The sequence below is a fragment of the Ovis aries genome, chromosome 6 (genome assembly GCF_016772045.2).
Source record: "Ovis aries strain OAR_USU_Benz2616 breed Rambouillet chromosome 6, ARS-UI_Ramb_v3.0, whole genome shotgun sequence".
Lineage (NCBI taxonomy): Eukaryota > Metazoa > Chordata > Mammalia > Artiodactyla > Bovidae > Ovis > Ovis aries.
Window position 1 is genome coordinate 67,354,783 of NC_056059.1, and position 17,469 is coordinate 67,372,251.

A 17,469-nucleotide genomic window follows, 5' to 3' on the forward strand; every position below is an offset into this window, starting at 1 on the left:
ACAGGGCCTAGTGGGCTATAGCCCATGGGGTTGCAAAAGAGTTAGACAAGACTGAGCAACTAAAACAACAACAACAACAAGGCTTACTCGATGGCTCAAGTACTAAAGCATCCATTTGCAATGCAGGAGATGCAGGTTCAATCCCTGGGTCCAGAAGTTCCCCTGGAGGAGGAAATGGCAACCCATTCCAGTACTGTTGCCTGCAAAATTCCATGGACAGAGGATCCTGGCGGGCTGCAGTGCATGGGGTCACAAGGAGCCAGACACAACTAAGCACAGCATAGTCATGTGTGTGTGTGTGTGTGTGTGTGTACAGAATGGATGGAGGAGTCTGGCGAACTTCAGCCCATGCAGCCGCAAAGAGTCAGACATGACTGAGCAAGCACACACCATGTGTGTATGTATGTGTGTGTGTGTGTGTACATATATATACACACATACACACATATATAAATATGATTTGTCATGCTTATATCAGTAAGAAGTTTCTTTCAACCATTCTTCCCAAGCTCTAGAGTAAATGATGAAAGTCTTTAAAATGACTTGGAAGCTCTAAAATGTCCTAAACTCTCAACTGAATTATCAAATAAATAATATTCTCTATAGCTTTAGGATTTATCTCACTTTATTGCATTCTAATTCTTTTTAAATATCATCCGGAACATGAGGTACATGATAATTTTCAGTTGCTCCTGAGCAATATAAATTGTCTGAAAGTGAGAGATGCTTGTTCACTTTTATAAACAGTGTTACATAAGAGGACCATATGTGAAAAAATTAGAAGATAAGAGATGCTGACAAATTAATTGGTTCATATCTTTGCAGGTTATCCATTGTGAAAAATTCTAAGTGTGATGGTTCTTTAACCACAGTACCTCACAAGTGAATGTATGGTTTGTGCCCTGCAACAAAGCACATTTTCCCTATGGAAAAATTCCCAGCTGAGTCATCCTTGTCTTCCAGCTTACAGGTACCTTCATCACATTACCAAAAGGATCCTGAGTAATGTCCTCATGAAAAACTAGCTTTTCAGTCCTGTGTAGAGTCTGTGGGCCCGCTTTCAGTTCCAGATCCTTCGATAGCTGAAAACTCTGTGTCAATTAGTGGTTTCAGGAATTTCTCAACCTTGGTTAGTCTCTGCTTCAGTTTCTGCTGCATTGACTCATACTCAGCCAGGATCCGAGCAAACCTTGTTTGCAGGAGGTCTACTGAGCTCTCCATTCGGGTGACCTTCTCTTCAAGATCTTTAGGATCACTTCCAGCATTTGCAATGTTTATGTCCAATAGACCATCTTTCATCAAGATTTGCTTCCCTTTCTCTTCTAGCATACCTTTGGCATCTGGGTACTCAGTTAGAGCTTCCATGAGGTCATCTTTTGAGAGACAGAATAGATCTGAGTAGCCAATGCTTTTAATATTGGCTGTTCTTCGATTGCCAGCTTTGCTACCTTTAATATTAAGGATACTGATTTCACCAAAGTAGCTGCCATCACTCAATACCACAAACTGAGTGATCCCATCATCAGCCACCACGGCCAGTTTGCCTTCCTTGATGATATACATCTCTCGGCCAATATCCCCTTTCTTGCAAATGTAATCTCCAGGACTGTAGACTTGGGGTTGTAATTTCAAGACCAACTCCACCAACAGACCAGCTTCACAGTCTGCAAAAATGCGCACCTTTTTTAATGTGTCTAAGTGAACGTTGATGGCGATCTCTGCTCTTAGTTTATCAGGTAGATACTTCAGAACTTCTCTCTCATCCACTGTTTTTTTGTTGGTCCACAGATAGTCGAACCATTTAATAACTCGCTTTTCCATATCTTTGCTTACATTTCGAAAATGCATGTATTGCTTGATTGCATCAATTCTTGCTTGAAATTCTGCCCTGGCTGCATTCATGTTGGAAATCATAGAACCTATGTTACCGACAATGGTGGCAAAAATTAACACTCCAATGAGGAAATCAGCAACCACAAAGAAATACTCAGAATCCCTCACGGGAGGCGGTGTTTCACCAATAGTGGTCAAAGTCAGTGTAGACCAGTAAAGACTGTACACATATTTTCTAGCCAAACGGCCAAAATCAGGATCATTAACATCAGGATAGACCCATGTGTCATTTCCAAACCCGATAGCTTTGGAAATAGAGAAGTACACACACGCATTCCAATGGATGATGATGATGATGTACATGACAAGGTTAGAGATCCTGAAGATGTTTGGGTAGTTTGTCCGTGTTTCTGTTCTCTGGAAGAACTCAAACATTCGAGAGATCCTTAACAATCTGTTTAATCTAATTTCTGGATAATTCCAGCCAAACTTAATATATAGCAGATCAGTTGGGATCACTGATAGAACATCAAGTTTAAATTGAAAGGTTGATTTATACTTCTCTATGAGTTTACGCTCTTCCCTCACCAGTAGTCCTTGCTCTAGGTAACCTAAAATAGAAAAAAAAAAAAAATGTTTTTCCTTTTTATGCCGTTGTGAATTTTTCTAAAGTAACTTTCAACCAACTTCATTGAGTTCAAAACAAGAGCTCATTTCAATAAATACACTTTCAGCAATGTAATGAGATCAACATACGGCTGTGGAAAATGTTCTTTTGCAGAAATAAAAAATCAAGCTTTATAAGTACAAAAGTAAGAGTTTATATGCAATGTATGCATCTATGAGGTATATATGCAAATTTCTCTAGGCTCAGCGTCTTCTCCAGGTTAAGCTATTCTTTTTATAAATAGTGTTCATACAAAGTCTTTTGTACGCTCTAGCACTGTGTTTAATTCCTCATGCCACTTTTTGTCAGAATCCCAGCCTCACTCTTGAAGCTTGGGTAATCTTCCTTGCTGTTTGACTATCCCGCATAGTCTTGCCTTACCCCTTCAATGTGAAGCATATCTCCTTCGAGGCTTCATTTTCATATCTCTTTCTTGCCCTTCTCCAGGCTAAATTAGACATCTGGGATCTTCCTTTCATTTAAGCTGCTACCATGGGCCTTGTGTATTAAACTCAGAATTTCAATGCTTGATATATTTCACTAGGGAAAACTTTATTTCTCTTCCTATTTTGGTTACCAGAGCTGTACATAGAACAGAACTGAAATATTGTTTAAATGATACTAGAGAATGTCACTATTTTACATAAGGATTCTTAAAAGCCATTCTCTGCATACATAGGTTACCTTTGCATGTAGAGAATAGTATAGAAACAATAAGCTTATACCTATTTAACAATACTTAAATAAGAAGTTATAAGATCCTACCCAGATTATTGGTCAATAATTTCCCCCCATGAACCATAAAGCTGAATTAAGGATGTATATCCTGTTTCTTATAATATTTCTAGGACAGCTCTGCTAAGTACAATGATCTTTTCCCCCATGTCTCTTCAAGGTACCTCTGTTAAGTAGCAGTTACCCTGTCCTCACAGAGCTGCAGAATACTTCTCTTCTCTCTGTTCCTCCTGCCTTGTATAAACCCAGTGAACAGGCTAATGGAGGAAAGCCATCAATCCACATCCAGAAGGTTGCTAGTAATGTCCTTCTGAATCAGTTGGAGTGGCCTAAGCCTGTGGGTTGGCCTTCCCTGGTGGCTCAGATGGTAAAGAACCTTCTGCAGTGCAGAAGACCCAGGTTCAATCCTTGAGTCAAGAAGATCCCCTGGAGAAGGGAGTGAGAACCCACTCCAATATTCTTGCCTAGAGGAGTCCATGGACAGAGGAACTTGGCAGGCTACAGTCCATGGGGTGGCAAAGAGTCAGACACAATTGAGCAACTAACACACACCAGCCTATGGGTGAGTATATGGTACTCTTGCTTTCAGTGGTGACTTTTCTTCTCAAACAACTATTTGTTTTCTTTAAGAATATTTGAATTAATAAATTTCAAATTAAACATGGAGACAAAAACACAAAATTGCAAAATATCCAAACTAAACATATTTACCTGTCCTTGTCCGTACAAACATATCAAGAAGATAGACTATATCTGATAAGTAATCAAAAACAAACCAGTATTCTAGGTAATCAGACTGAAGTTCATCAAAACATGCTCTGTAAAAGAAAAACTTGTATAAATAAAATGAAACAGGACTGATTTAAATAAATTTAAATAAAAGTCCTCTTTGTATAATTTTTATCATGATGAGAAATATAATACACTAAGGTGAGGAGGGGTCCTTAGAATCCATTTACTCAACCATGGTTTTCCCAAATTTATTCCCAAATCTGAGAGTTAGATTTAGTTTTTTCACATTTCTGAATTTCAACATTCTTTCCATTATACCAGTCAGCTTTGTGAAAATATTAAATGAAATAAATGTCTCAAGCTAATGTCAAAATACTGATAATTTTTGGTGATACACATTGATAACCAGGTTCATACTGACTGTTTCTACCCAAAGTGCCTCAGGAAATCACACTTGGCCCTGGGTGACTGAGATGTTCACTGTCTAAAAGACAAGGAATCATAGATACTACTTGGGAAACCCATCTTGCTCTATAAAACCTAGATCCTTGATCTTTTTCCAGTCTTGGCAACTTTCTTTTTCTTGCAGGCCAAAGAAAATAAAAAGTTTTTCCCAAAACTCTAATTAAATGATTGAGCAATTCAAAAGTTTAAAACTATGCCACCATCCCAGTTCTGGATTTCCAAGGATATTGGAAACCAAAGAACTTTTGATCTTAGGAAAACACAGAGAATGTAACATCTAGAAAACTGGTGGTGGAGAAAGGTATGTCCTAAAAAGTTCTTCTAAGCCAAACTGTTAAGTCAGTGAAATTGGAAACTAGAAGTGGGTTGAGATCCATAAAAATATACAGACACCTTGCAATAATCATGGTCCAGTTATACATAACAGGTAAGGTGATGCAGAACAGCCAGTTGTAATACGTATTTCCTGAGGGATCAATAACCACGACTTCCTTCTTCTCTCTACCAGCAATTAGAAATAAAGGGAAGGTTACCAAGAAACAAGATTTTTATTTCACATATCAAATATGGTTACACCCATCACCCACAATTAATGATATAAAAACAAGATGGAGAAGCTCACTCCACAGTGGGAAGACCAGTTTGACATAGTGCATTAATCATAAGAAAGTGGTTAGTGAGGGGTGGATAGTTAAATTATTAGTCTCACATTAAACCATACTTTAGACTTTATCTAAGCCCTTATTTAACTGTGATGCTGTAGACACTTCTATCACTCCAGCTACTGAGAAAGAACAACAGCATAGATCATGCCAAACTCTGGATATTCCACAGATCCCTTTGGAGGGTTATGGGTGGTGGGAGAATGATGGTTTTGCCACTCCCCTTACCAGGTAATATAACAATCAGGGACCACATTGTGAGGGGGAACTCATGGCTTCTTTCTCATCTGTATGGAGAGAAGAATATAACACAATCTAATAAAAAGTACTCATCCTTAAGTGTGCATGAAGAATTGAGAAGAAGTAGAGGATGAGAGAAAGAAGAAAGGAAGAAACTATACCATCAAATGATATTTTAAAAAACTTTCTGGTATCAAGCCTATTATTTTTAAGGATTTTTCCCTTTATACAACATCAACAAATTTCTAACAGGCACAAATAATTAAACCATTGTCTGATAGTGTTTTCTTTGAGTAAGCTAAAAGAACAAGTTTTTCTTTAATTATAAAGTAAAAAGATAGCTTGGAAAACATCACTCAGTCTTATTCTTATGAAATTCTAACTCTTAAGCATGGCTTTTGTAATGAGACTACTTTACTTTAGATTATTTGCCATATAGTATGGATGACTCAAAAACGTTCGTTATTAAATTTTTACTTCAAATAAAAAAAATAACGGTAAGAGCCTAGAAATGCAATTTTCTCTGGATCCTAAATATGTCCCAATAATAAGTTTATCTTCATCAGTGCTTAAAGAAGGAAATTAACTATGACACTGAAAGTTCTTGATGAGAAAATTAAGATTAAGACTACCATTGCTAATTTTATGGAAATTGGAAAAAAATTAATTCACATTTGACAACAATTTATTTAGCCTTTACACAGGGCCTCTTTCCTGTAAATTTCTGGGAAATTATCTCTGCATCTAAAACCTATCACAAATTTACTTCCACTCTCAATGCCATTAAAAATACTTACTCCTCTTTCTTATCTTTCCCTTTCTCCTCTTTCTTTTTCTTGTCTTTGTCCTTTTCTTTCTTCTTTTTCTTTTCTGGGTCCTTTTTATTTTCATTTTTATCATCTGGCTTGCTGAAAAAGTGAGCAATACAGTTGGTAAAATACAAAAACGTTATGGGCAGAAAAATGTGGGTTCATTCAAGCCAAAGTCTCACCTCTTCTTTTCTTTTTTCTTTTTCTTCTTTTCTTTTGGTTCTCTATAGGAAAAAACAGTGTTTGCATCACATAAACAAATCACGTTCTGACTTCCATTCTTACTCACTTTTCTCTTCATTGGGCAAGAATTCTGAGCTTTGTGTTCAAAGACACACCCCCATGTTCAGAGACCAGAAATCTGGTCTCTTAATGGAGCGTTCAACCAAAAATAGACACATACCCAGATAAGAAGCAAATAAAAATTCCCAGGAATTAGTGCATGTAGAAATTTGGAGAAAATGGAGGTGGATAAAGGCATAAACCCAGGGAGGGAAATTTACAAAATAACAGATGCAAGAGTGCACTTTCAAAGTCTCAATACATATCCAAAAAATGGTTACTTAAACTTTCAGCTTCTTGATGTCACTTAGATTTATACTTGAATAAGAACTTTGAGAATTTCCAGAAAATGTCAAGACATTTCTCTAGAGGGGTAATCCTGGCTGAAGCAATCTTTTATGAGCAGTCAAAAAGTTCTGTGGTAACAGAATTACAATTCCAGTTCTTAGAATCATTCACTGGATTTGAGATCATCGTCTATGTACAGTTTCTTCTTGAGTGGAGAGTATGTGATTAGAGGCCTCTTTCTGCAGTTGGCTTTCTCTGTCAGCAGAAGAATAGATTCTGGAGTCAGAGCAAAAGTAATAGTAGGCTGTCATTGTTGGCTCAGATGTCTTGGGAAAATATATTATTCAGAGTTGAATGAACAAGCATCTCATTACTACTGGGATAGTCAGAGAATGCTCTTAAAGAGAAGTAGGAATAAACGTAGGCATCCAGGTATATGTAAGAGTTGTAGAGGCTGAGAAGAAGAGGAAGAATGCTAAAGGGAGGGAAACTTTCAGGTGCAAATATACAAATGAACTTCATCTGGGTAGGAATGGCCCAGTGGAAGTAGAAAACTGCTACCAAGGAGAAACAGGAGATAAAATTGACAAGGAGCTGGGGCTTGGCACCTAAGGTTGTCATGTACAAACAGGAACAGAATATAAAGTCAGATAAGATGGAATTTACAGCTATAGGAGTACATTCCTATGATACAGGATTTTACGTCCTCACACAGACCCTGGGAGATGGTGCTGGCACCTTCTTGGATGGCATTTAAAAGTTTGGAAAAGGTGATGGCTCACACTAAGTGACATAAAGATTAGAAAATGTCATGGCAGATGGTGGAAGGAGGTATCAGAAAGATTCAGAGAAGTGGCATGCTAAAATGAATATACTAAGTAAGGAAACTAGCTCACCAACTGATTGTGTTCCCTAAGAGGGCTGAGAGGATACAAAAATGATAGGGACTGTGCTGGTGAGAGGGGCACCAGCATCACTAAGCAGCTCAGTGGTGCTGTCCTCTGTTTACTTCAGCGAGCAGTGAGAGACACTGACCTGGGTATAGAATCAGATTCCCTGAGAGCAATAGGGATGACAGGATCTAGAATCATGGAGATCAGCAGCAGTGCTTACCCATCAGAAAAGAAGTGGGGCTGATTGTTGTAATTAGCAGTGAAGTGCACGTAGTAGCCAGGGCCTTTAACCCACAGAAAGCTATAGAAGGGGTTAATAGTCTACCGTGTTCCTAGATAGGTGGGCATCCCATTGACTTGTTAGGGTACTGTTTAACATTTACAATAAAAAAACACACCAGGAATGGATGATCAGGAGGTTGAGGGCAAGTTACCGCAATAAAAAGTCACAACCCCTTGAACAGTTTCTAAACCTGAGTAAGCTTTCAAAAATGAAACCACTGACTGGAGGAAAAGCCAAGCTCCCATGAAGAAGGACTGCAACAGCAATGACAAGTATATTCAGTAACGATTTCCCCAGTCTTTCCCCTAAAGAAAGTCAATGGTCATTTACTTAGGTAATTGTACCCTAGTGGGGCTTCCCCAATGGCTCAGCAGTCAAGAATCCGCCTGCAATGCAGGAGTCATAGGAGACACAGGTCAGATCCCTGGGTCAGGAAGATCCCCTGGTGGAAAGCATGGTAACCCACTCCAGTATTCTTGCCTGGAGAATCACCATGGACAGAGGAGCCTGGTGGGCTACAGTCCATGGTGTTGCAGAGTTGGACACGACTGAAGTGACTTAGCATGCAGACACGCACCCTAGGGGGAAAAAAGAATGCCTAGATACATTAAAAACCGCTTGGCAGAGGACCCAAGTTTTGCTACTGAGACCCAGGAACTAAAGCATTATCATGCCCCCTCCATTAAAATGGGGGACATATGGTGGTTTGGTAGTAATTCGTGGAGCCTCTATTGGGTCTAAAGATGTCCCCTTGTGGTCATTTCTCCAGTTCAGTTCAGTTCAGTCGCTCAGTCAAGTCCAACTCTTTGCGATCCATGGACTGCAGCACGCCAGGCTTCCCTGTCCATCACCAACTCCCAGAGCTTGCTCAAACTCAGGTCCATCGAGTCAGTGATGCCATCCAACCATTTTATCCTCTGTTATCCCCTTCTCCTCCTTTGAAATCCATTGATTCTCTTTATAGGGAAGACTGGGGAAATCATTACTGAATATACTTGTCATAGTAGGTGTGTCATGTGTTTATACTTTCTCCAGCTGCTCAAGTATAAACAGAATAAATCTATCTGGCCATTAGAAGAATCCTCATCTCCACTTTCAGCCATGCCATGAAATTAAAAGACCCTTGCTCCTTGGAAGAAAAGCAGTAACAAACCTAGACAGCATATTAAAAAAACAGAACTATGTTGAATAGTAGCGGTGAAAGTGGACACCCTTGTCTTGTTCCTGACTTTAGGGGAAATGCTTTCAATTTTTCACCATTGAGGATAATGTTTGCTGTGGGTTTGTCATAGATAGCTTTTATTATGTTGAGGTATGTTCCTTCTATTCCTGCTTTCTGGAGAGTTTTTATCATAAATGGATGTTGAATTTTGTCAAAGGCCTTCTCTGCATCTATTGAGATAATCATATGGTTTTTATTTTTCAATTTGTTAATGTGGTGAATTACATTGATTGATTTGCGGATATTGAAGAATCCTTGCATCCCTGGGATAAAGCCCACTTGGTCATGGTGTATGATCTTTTTAATGTGTTGTTGGATTCTGATTGCTAGAATTTTGTTGAGGATTTTTGCATCTATGTTCATCAGTGATATTGGCCTGTAGTTTTCTTTTTTGTGACATCTTTGTCAGGTTTTGGTATTAGGGTGATGGTGGCCTCATAGAATGAGTTTGGAAGTTTACCTTCCTCTGCAATTTTCTGGAAGAGTTTGAGGAGGATAGGTAACTGGAGCCGATTATACAGAGTGAAGTAAGCCAGAAAGAAAAACACCAATACAGTATACTAACACATATATATGGAATTTAGGAAGATGGCAATGACGACCCTGTATGCAAGACAGGGAAAGAGACACAGATGTGTATAACGGACTTTTGGACTCAGAGGGAGAGGGAGAGGGTGGGACGATTTGGGAGAATGACATTCTAACATGTATACTATCATGTAAGAATTGAATCACCAGTCTATGTCTGATGCAGGATGCAGCATGCTTGGGGCTGGTGCATGGGGATGACCCAGAGAGATGTCATGGGGAGGGAGGTGGGAGGGGGTTCATGTTTGGGAACGCATGTAAGAATTAAAGATTGTAAAATTAAAAAAAATAAAAATTAAAAAAAATTTAAAAAAACAGAGACATTCCTTTGCCAATAAAGGTCCGTATAGTCAAAGGTATGGTTTTTCAAGTAGTCATGGATGAATGTGACAGCTGGACAATAAAAAAGGCTAGGCACCGAAGAATTAATGCCTTTGAACTGTGGTTCTGGAGAAGACTCTCGAGAGTCCCTCGGACTGCAAGGAGATCAAACCAGTCAATCCTAAAGGAAACCAATCCTGAGTATTCAATGGAAGTACTGATGCTGAAACTGAAGCTCCAATACTTTGGCCACCTGATGTGAAAAGCTAACTCATTGGAAAAGACCCTGATGCTGGGAAAGATTGAGGGCTGTAGGAGAAGGGGACAACAGAGGGTGAGATGGTTGGATGGCATCACTGACTCAATGGACATGAGTTTGGGCAAATTCTGGGAGATGGTGAAGGGCAGGAAAGCCTGGCGTGCTGCAGTCTATGGGGTCACAAAGAATCAGACATGACTGAGCAACTGAACAACAACAACAACATCTCCACAAGTTTCTTGGCTTGTGGAATATGAGTTAATGTAGTGAGGAGGACCAAGTGGAAGCCATAAAGCTGTTTCCTACCTTCCAGCAAAAAACAAACAAACAAACAATATTGCATTCTGGACAGGAAAGGAAATCAATCCTTAAAGACCTAATGCATGCAGGGGTGGTGTTTCCCCATCACATTCTCATTTAATTCAATGTCTGACCCCTACTATGACCAAATGGATCCTGCTGGACAGCAGCAGACTACTGCAAAATCAACCAAATAGTAGCTCCCATTGCAGCCACTGTGGTGAATGTGAAAAACAATACACTCACCCAATCTATACCAGATTCCTAAGATTCGGGGTCAGTGATATATTTGGGTAAATGTGTTATATTTAATCACTATCAGGGAAGAAGGTCATAAATAGTCCATATCCACAAGGGATGGACAACAGTATGTCATCTACAGTATTTTCCAGGGCTATGTTAACTCTCCCACCTACTATCATGACATAATCTCAAGGGACCTGGGCCATCTGGACATTCCTCAGATTATCACATTGGTCCACCATATCTGTACCAATGACATCAGGTTAACTGGGACCTTAAGGAGGATTATCTAACCATAGGATAGACAATGACTACTGACCATGAGCTGGACTAATAAGTCCTAAAGTTGTATTGCAGTCTATCATATGATGAAGTGGTATATTTGGGATTGAGCAGGTGGCTCAGCACCTTCTCCCCATGTCATCTACCACTGGTGTCTAAAGCTACTCCTCCTGCCCTATCGTGGCCATATATTTGCTTTGTATGAGCAGCTGATAAAGCATGATCTATGATGAGTCAGTTTGGCACTTTGGATTAAGCCAAAATGAGCTGTTGTCTACAGAAAAGCACTATGGAGAGGTAGCCTTAAAGACAGTGAGGTTAATCTTACCAATGGGACAGTGTCAAACACTGCATAGTCATTCGCTTGGTGGGAAAAAAGAAATGGCTCAAATTAAGAATGTACAAGGATTCATGGACAGTCACAATGCATTGGCTGGTTGGTCAGGGACCTGATGAAAAAATACTGAAAGATCAGCAAAAATAATTCTGGAGAACAGGCAGACTAAATGGACTTCAGGGGCATGGGCACAAAGTTTTAAAATCTCTGTATCCCATGTTAATGCCCATCAAATATTAGGTGCCATGGAAAAGGAAAGTAAAAACAACCAAGTAGAAAAAACCTGCCTGCTGATAAAGCTACCCTCTGTCACTGGCATCCTCAGTGCTGACACAACTTGGACATGAATGGAGCAACCATGTTGGCAGAGATGGAGATGAAGTATGGGCCCAGCACAGAGGTCCCATTCACCCAGGTGATTTAACTGCTGCTAATACTGTCTAACCTTCCAGTTACAAAGACTAATGCTATGACTCTAAAACAGCACCATTACTTGAGGAAAGCGGTCACTTGGTGGCAAGTTAATTACACCATAGAAAGGGTATCAAATAATTCTGACTTGAATCAATATATATTATGGATGCTGTGCTCAGTCGCTAAGTCATGTCTAACTCTTTTGCAACTCCATGGACTGTAGCCTGCTAGGCTCCTCTGTTTACGGAATTTTCCAGGCAAGAATACTGGAGTGGATTACTATTTCCTTCTCCAAGGGCTCTTCCCAGCCCAGGGATCGAACGCGCATCTCTTGCATTTCCTGTACTGCAGGCAGATTCTTTACTGCTGAGACACCGCGGAGCTCTATAATATGGATACTAATTTGCTTTTTCGCTTCAGGGCTTTGACCAGTGCCATTGTCCAGTTTTGGTTACTGCCAGCTTATAGTTTCCCTCTCCCTTGGGTGGCCTTGGCTGAAGGAAGCCACCATGCTCAAAATTATGCCACCCTTCCTGAGGCAGCCCTCATCCAATGACCGCGCATGCATACAAAGCCCAGTCCTATCACCTAACTATAGAACAATTCTGAAGGGCCACATGGCACATCAACTCTATTTATGAAGCCCAGCTTCCTTCTCTACCCGGTCCTACTCCCTTAACTCCCTTCTAGGTGTAATTTCTGAAAGCACTCCCAATAAACCTCCATATACAAGCCTCCATCCCAGAGACTGTCTCCTGGGAAACTTGATCTAAGACATATTGACTTAGAATGAGGACGATTAATAATGTTTCATTTATTTGGTCAGCCACCCTAACCCTAACCACATGGAGGTACAATTGCACATATGGTCTAGACAAGGGTTTCCTACATGTATTTAAATAAACACATACTACTTTTAACATGGCTAGGTCCATTTTTCAGAAGGAAATGACAAAACAAAAAAATATCTTTGCAATTGTATTAGATAGAGTTTGCCAAATAAGTATTTGGAGTCTAACACATTCAGACGTTTTTATGCCTTTTACTGGTTTTCTTTAAAAACAAAGGTTTGGCTTTCTATTGCCGATATACTTACTGCTCCTTATTGCTGCTGTTGTTAACATTAAAAAGTGCAATGGCTCCAGGCAAGTATTGCTCCCTGGAAATGAAAAAATACAGTAAAGACTTTGTAGTTACCATATATACAATGTCCATGGTAAGCAAACAGTCTTAAAGAACAAATGCTTTCCAGTTTCTACCCATTACTAACTAGTGCCTGGGCAATTTTTGAAAATAGAGAGCTTCCATGAAGTGTGAGTTGCTGAATGTTAGTGCCGGGAATCAAAGCGATCGGTAAATGTCTATTCATCAGTGCTTACAATGGATCACATTACCATTCTCTACATCCTGAGTGAGCCAACTTGGATGCTGCTAACTCTCAGCAAGAGATCTAAGTCTTAGACTGTCATGGAAGATAAGAGAAATGAAAACAACAGGAAAACTGAAGGTGGTCAGTGGGGAAAGAAAGAGGAGAGGGGAAAAAAGAGGGACAAAGCCAAAGAAAATGTAAATAAGCATGATAGAATGGGAATCCCTCATCCACACCAATACTACACTTCTTTTACACTCTCAGAGTCAACAGTTTGAGGTGGATTTGTTAAGTTTTCTCTTCTCGATACTCACCCTAATACTTGACTTCCCTGTAAGTAGGGTTGAAGGGGAGAGAGCATTTTAGAGAAAGACAGCTAATCCCTCTCACATACAATTGCTTGGAAGAAGCGTCAGAGAAGAGGAGGAAATCAGAGAGGACTCAGGTATGAGATTTCCTAAGGGATAGACACGGGTCTCAGGGAAACTGATTGGAAAGTGTGTTTATGACTTGGAGCCCCGAGAACATAAATTATCATCAGGCGGTGGCAGATTCCCAAGAGAAGACAAGAGTAAGGAACAGAATGTACTTCAGAGTAGCTGGGCAGCAGGAAGGTTTGCCAAGCTTATCAAGGTTGCCAAGCCCACCAAGTGGACGAATAGTGCCTTTCTTTCATCTAAATAATAGTTTAAAAACAAGTGTGGAGGGACCGATCACATTGCTCACCTCTGTGATGGTTGTCCGCTTCCGTGTGTATCACTTCTAAAGGAATCCCTTGCATGGGGGTTCTCACTCTCTGATTCTTCAAATATAGAGGCACTGTCGTCATCATCATCAGAAAAGGAGCTATGGTCCAAAAGGTGGCAAAGATGAATTAGATCAATGTTTTGAACCATTATAGGGGAACGACATTTCTCACTGGGGGATCTCTTCTCTCTCAAACAAACACAGACAACAATGTGTAATAAGACTGAAATGCAAGCTGTGCAGAAGTAGCAATTTACTCTCAAGAACAGAATTAGAGTATATGCACAATCCAGCACAATACGTGTAATTAAGAAACTACTCTCTAGGACTCTCAAATTTGTATTGTTTGATGAACTGAGATGATAATGTTAGTGTTTGTCAGATGGAAAGTATAGTATCTATGTGTCGTGTGTTCTCAGTCGCTCAGTTGTGTCTGACTCTTTGCTATGCCATGGACTACAGCCCACCAGGCTCCTCTGTCCATGGGGATTTTCCAGGCAAGATACTGGAGCGGGCAGCCTATCCCTTCTCCAGGGGATCTTCCCAACCCAGGAATCAAACCAGGGTCTCCTGAATTGCAGGCGGATTCTTTACCAGCTAAGCTACCAGGGAAGCCCCCTTTATATCTATGTGGTTAGTCGCTCAGTCGTGTCCAACTCTTTGGGACCCCATGGACTGTAGTGCGCCAGGCTCCTCTGTCCATGAGGATTCTCCAGGCAAGAACACTGGAACGGATTGCCGTGCCCTCCTCCAGGGGATCTTCCCAACCCAGGATCAAACACAGGTCTCCCACATTGCAGGCAGATTCTTTACAGTCTGAGCCACCAGGGTAGCCCTTGATACCTATACTTTAGGTCAAAAAATACAGGTTTTTAAATTAACTTGTAATAACATTTCATTTCACCAAAAATAAATTCAACTATATTTATACATGTTCGCTTCATTTATAGGGTGACCACTTTAAATCATACTCTTAGAACACATTAGCATTTCACACTATTCTTCTTCCCCATATTTCTCCATGGCACTGTTGTCCCTTTAGATGTGAAATGTTTCGTGAGGAAAGGTCCTGCCAGTGACAAAGGAAATATTTGGCAAAGGTGCTTCTAAAGAATGCCCACAATAATATCTCTGTTCATTTGTTAGACAAGTTAGGCTGTCACAAAGTAGAAGCAAATTCACTAAATTAAATAAATTATGAAGTTCAAGGTTTGAAATTAAAACTTAAACTGTAATTAAGCCCATCCAAACTTAAGAATGGTGGCTGGTATTAAAAATATGTAGAAGAGAGTGTGCATTTACCTGCATGCTCCATTTTCCATCCTTCTTATTTCCTTTTCAACATCTGGTCCAACCACATTGGGAATATTTACAAAAGAGCGCCATGTATTAATAATCATTTTCTTCATGGTTAGTTTAATATCTGGGAGAAAAAAGTCTTGTTAGCAGGAAGACTTTTTATATACTTACAAATATAATCCAAAGTTTCACTCTATCATTCTTCCAAGGCTGCATTAACAATCTTATTTCTAGTTATAGGTAGAAATTATTTTTAATAGAATATAGTAATGGTCTAATACTTTAATTACCACTAGAAAGGTTTTTGTGTATTTTTTTTAAATTCAAGAATGCACCAGAAGTGTAGAACTTCTTTTAATTTGGATTTACCCTAACTTTGAAATATTTAGACAATGTAAGTGTAGAACAAAATTATAGGGACTTCACATACACACCCAACAATGAAGTAAGAATAAAAAGCTATAAAATAAAATACCAAAATGGATGTAATCAGATGTGAATTTCTACAGGCATTCAGAAAAAAACAGTGAGTCTCAAGTGGGATTCAAACTTTGGAGTGAATAAAGATGCGACTGATCCACATTTTAGCAAGTTTCCTGTGTTATTCTGATACACATACCATTCAGCTTCCATACAACCAGTTAAGGCATCAGGAAAACACCAAGAACAAAGCAACCCAACCTTGTGGTGGCTGGAGCCCAGCTTTACACAAAGTGAATGGCCAACAGGCAGATCTGCTTTTGCCTTCTTTCCTGATGTTCCGCTAGCACCCAGAGGTGCATGCATGCTCAGTTGTTTCAGCCATGACCGACTCTTTTTGACCTTATGGACTGTAGCCTGCCAGGCTCTTCTGTCCATGGGATTCTCCAGGCAAGAATACTGGAGTGGGTTGCCTTGCCTCCTCCAGGGAATCTTCCCAACTCAAGGATCAAACCGGCGCCCTTTATGTCTCCTACCTTGGTAGGTGGGTTCTTTAACTAGTAGCTCCATGATGACACCCCTGCAATCCTGACTGACTCCAAGTTCCTTACTGGGTCTCCAGTGAGCTGCAGTGACATGGCTGGAAACAAGTTCCTGCTGGGCCTGGACAGTGTACCTGTGTGTACAACCACTGCTCTCCCACCATGGACATGGAGTCCCATGTTGAAGCTCTGCTGTCCCAAGGGCCCAGCTGTGTCCAGGATCCTCCCCTTACCCTTGCTGCTTGCTATTCACAGAGCCACCCTGTCAGGATTTCATCCCTAAGGATGTTTCCTTTAAAGTTGCATAGAGACAACATCTGATATCCAGAAAAATGAGCCTAGATGGGCACTAGGTATCCACACCAGCTCCTCCCCAAGACCAAGACTCCCCACTAATAAAGTGCTGCTGCTGCTGCTAGGTCGCTTCAGTCGTGTCTGACTCTGTGCGACCCCAGAGACAGCAGCCCACCAGGCTCCCCCATCCCTGGGATTCTCCAGGTGAGAACACTGGAGTGGGTTGCCATTTCCTTCTCCAATGCATGAAAGTAAAAAGTGAAAGAGAAGTCACTGAGTCGTGTCCAACTCTCAGCGACCCCATGGACTGCAGCCTACCAGGCTCCTCTGCCCATGGGATTTAAAGTGCTAGGTATCAGTAAAATAAAGGAAACTGTGGATTTTAAAATATGTTGCTATTTCAATAAACAAAGAATGCTGCTCACCATTCCAGTAAACAACACATACATGTTGCTCACCATCAAGCCATCAAGTCTTTGGGGCAACTAGAGCAGGTGCACCCTGAGAGGATTCAGAATGGAGAAAACAGGCCACCACCACTACTACTGCTAAGTCACTTCAGTCATGTCTGACTCTGTGCGACCCCAGAGTCGGCAACCCACCAGGCTCCCCAGTCCCTGGGATTCTCCAGGCAAGAACACTGGAGTGGGTTGCCATTCCCTTTTCCAATGCAGGAAAGTGAAAAGTGAAAGTGAAGTTGCTCAGTCGTGTCCGACCCTCAGCGACCCCATGGACTGCAGCCCACCAGGCTCCTCCATCCATGGGACCTCCCAGGCAAGAGTACTGGAGTGGGGTGAAACAAGCCACTGGCTTTAGGCAATTAAGATGCATAGCAAAGGAGTAATTTCAGTGAGCCCAGACTCTTGACACTTCCCATACATTGAAAAGCACTAAAATCATTATCTTAGGAAGTCTTTTTTTTGTGATTAGCAGTAATCTTTTG

At 40.5% G+C, this 17,469-nt stretch overlaps 1 protein-coding gene across 1 annotated transcript; it reads right to left on the reverse strand.

Annotated features, from left to right (window-relative positions):
• Window positions 1-607: 607 nt before the first annotated feature.
• CNGA1 (cyclic nucleotide gated channel subunit alpha 1) lies at window positions 608-15,387 on the reverse strand. Its single transcript, XM_015096334.3, has 8 exons — window positions 15,274-15,387; window positions 13,951-14,070; window positions 12,952-13,014; window positions 6,326-6,367; window positions 6,132-6,242; window positions 4,826-4,933; window positions 3,947-4,053; window positions 608-2,444 (listed from the first exon to the last, which is right to left on the reverse strand). Exons 1-8 carry the CDS (start codon window positions 15,378-15,380, stop codon window positions 1,030-1,032), a joined length of 2,073 nt encoding a protein of 690 aa, XP_014951820.2. The 5' UTR covers window positions 15,381-15,387; the 3' UTR covers window positions 608-1,029.
• Window positions 15,388-17,469: the final 2,082 nt, after the last annotated feature.